Below are 2,601 nucleotides of genomic sequence, written 5' to 3' on the forward strand. Positions count from 1 at the left end.
ATCGCGCCTTCGAGTCCACCGCAACGGCCCTCCCCCCCTCCGCTGCCGCCGCCGCCGCCGCCGTCCCCGCCGCCGCCGCCGCCCCCCCCTTCCCTGCTTAGCGTGCTCGGCAGCAGCGAAGGCCGCCTGATGTTCTTCGCGGTGGGCTCCGTCACCTTCGGCGGCTGCGCTCTCCTCGGCCTGGCCTGCGTGCTCCTCTCTCGCTCGCTGGCGGGGCCGCGGCAGCACTCCCGCCTCCTCGGAGAGGACCATCTCGGAGAGGGCCATCTCGGAGAGGACGGGCCAGGAGGCGGTGCAGGCGGGGGGGAGGGCGGCGGCGGCGGCGGCCCGCCCTTGAACGAGCCCGGCCTCCGAAGGGCCGCAGCCTCTAGGGCAGGGGCAGCAGTCTCGAGCGAGCCCGGGCGGAGGGAGGCCATCGAGGAGGTCACAGAAGTGGCCACAGAGCCTCGGTCAGAGCTGCCCTCGCGGCTCACAGAGCCGCCCTCGCGGCTCCTCACCGCAGTGCTCACGCAGTGCGCTCGCCCTCTCTCTCTGGTCTCTGCTCCCCTCGCCGCAGAGCGCAACACCTGGAGCAGCCGCACACTCTCGCTTCCTCCACTCGCCCTCCCCCTCTCTCTTCCCCGCACGCAAACGCGTTAACTAGTCAGGCATGGAAACACGCGCCCGTCTGGTGTGCGCCTCCCCGCCCCCACAGGCAAGCACTCGCAAGGAGCTGCAGCTGAAGAGCGTGGCCGAGCGTGCACGCGTCTTTGAGACGTAAGAAGGACACCGGGCCGTCGACGCATCTCGGGGGCGCATCGCGGGCGTTCCAGGGCGGGCGGGTTCCGTCGCTCTCTCACTGTCTCACACCCCGATACACCTCAGCGTGCCACGGCGATCATAGTGGAAGAGAGACCAAGTGATCACAGAGGGTGCGGAGGCAGTGCCGATGTCGAGAGATATCGACACCCCCATCTACCAGATGATATGCGCATCATAGATGCCAAACGCCATCTAGGATGCGTTTTCCATCTAAGCACTAAGGACACCGGGTGTCTCCACTATGATTGGGGTCTCCAAGAAGATTTAATCAAAATCATCTTTAGATGGTGCATCGCGTCTTTTGATTTGATACTTTAGGTTTAGCCCGTGACATCTCAAGATACCCTCAACCATGCAGATGCACGAGTGTCGTCTTCAGACGCACAAGTGTGCCGAGATGATACCCTCATCTTGGGTTAGTCCATGCATCCCAGGATGCAATGTGGCATCTGAGGATGCGCAATGCATCTCAGAAACATGAGCGCGTTGTCGGATTTTTTCCAATATTTTCGATCGACAGTTGCAGTTGGGGGATGGGCGACGTGGCATAGTGGGAAATGATATACCGTCGCCAACTGCAACAGTGGTCAGTGTCGGAGTTTTTTTGCCGAACCCGAAGAAATAAAAACCAGTCTTACATATAGAACCGCAACCGTCCATGTAGTAAAGTCAGCATTAGCACAAGGGCTAAGTGCCCCCCCACCATCACTCACTGGCTCCCAGTTCCATCACCATCAGTAGTATTCCACAGACGACAGAGCAGTGGTAGTCACATCTCACTTAGCATTAGCAACTGAAATCCACTCCAACTTTGATCCAAGGGCTCACATGCCGCTCGGAAGTCCTTATGATTTAAGTTGCATTTTAATCATTAAATGCCAAGCATCTTGGGATGCGAAGCATCTTCAGATGGTTCGAGCATCCCAGTACCCAGAGGATGCTCCCCCCGCGGCCGCGCCCGGCATCTTAGTTGAAAAAACCATCTAGAGATGCTCGAGCATAGGCGAGACAGTGTGCAGTCCAAGTAGGCTGTAGGGCGCATCTTAGATGCATATTATCTCAAGATGCGCATATATCACCTGTAAGATGGGGGGGGTCGCGGTCGCCGCCCCTGACGGAGCCCCCACGCCAGCTCCCCCCTCCCCGCCTCTAATTTAGGCCTAATAGAGTCTCTATATCTGCAGACTTCTCACTGTGCGTGGTCAAGGGCTTCTCCTCTCTGTGACTTCTCTAAGGCTAGTTCCAATTCACTCTGACACGCTAATCTTGAAAACGCGTCCAACGGAGCTCCGTGTTGCTCCCAGCGGAATCCCCCGCGCTTCCTGCGGCCATGGCCGATGATACTAGTATGAGAGGTCATCTGGCTACCGCGAGCGCGACTCAACTCGCCGACGTCGTCCGATGATTGTGCCTCAAAGTCAGCCTCCGGAGGCTATCGTGGGGTCGAGCCGGCGGTAGCCGTGACATGTGGTTCCACCACCCCTCGCAGGCTTTGCCTCTGACCGCCACCGTTCCCAGGCTGCCTAATGGGATGGAAAGGAAGGCTGGGCGAGCGTATAGAAGCGTGCTCGACCTCGTCGTGGCAACCTGCACGGCAGCGCTGGCAGGCGCGATGAGCGTCGTGCCACCTGACCCAAGACGGGTCGCAGGCGTCGTACCGAGCGTGTCGAGACCGTGTCCTGATGTGATCTGCACGGGTGAGTCACGTCGGCGTCAAAGGAGCGACGTGCGACCTGTCAGAGCTTGATCTCCGATCTCAGCGGCGTCGAGTCGTCTCCGGCGGCGACGATTTGGTACATC

At 59.8% G+C, this 2,601-nt stretch overlaps 1 protein-coding gene across 1 annotated transcript in view; it reads right to left on the bottom strand.

Annotated features, from left to right (window-relative positions):
- Window positions 1–1,950: 1,950 nt before the first annotated feature.
- The window catches only part of EMIHUDRAFT_204137 (hypothetical protein), a gene marked incomplete at both ends in the record, with an annotated part of 2,439 nt that continues 1,788 nt past the window's right edge, over window positions 1,951–2,601 (bottom strand). The window contains 2 exons of the mRNA XM_005780697.1: window positions 1,951–1,961; window positions 2,053–2,123. Coding sequence (XP_005780754.1) covers window positions 1,951–1,961; window positions 2,053–2,123 — 82 coding nt within the window. The remainder of the gene's footprint in view (window positions 1,962–2,052; window positions 2,124–2,601) is intronic.

The sequence above is a fragment of the Emiliania huxleyi genome (genome assembly GCF_000372725.1).
Source record: "Emiliania huxleyi CCMP1516 chromosome Unknown EMIHUscaffold_21, whole genome shotgun sequence".
NCBI classification, from domain to species: domain Eukaryota; phylum Haptophyta; order Isochrysidales; family Noelaerhabdaceae; genus Emiliania; species Emiliania huxleyi.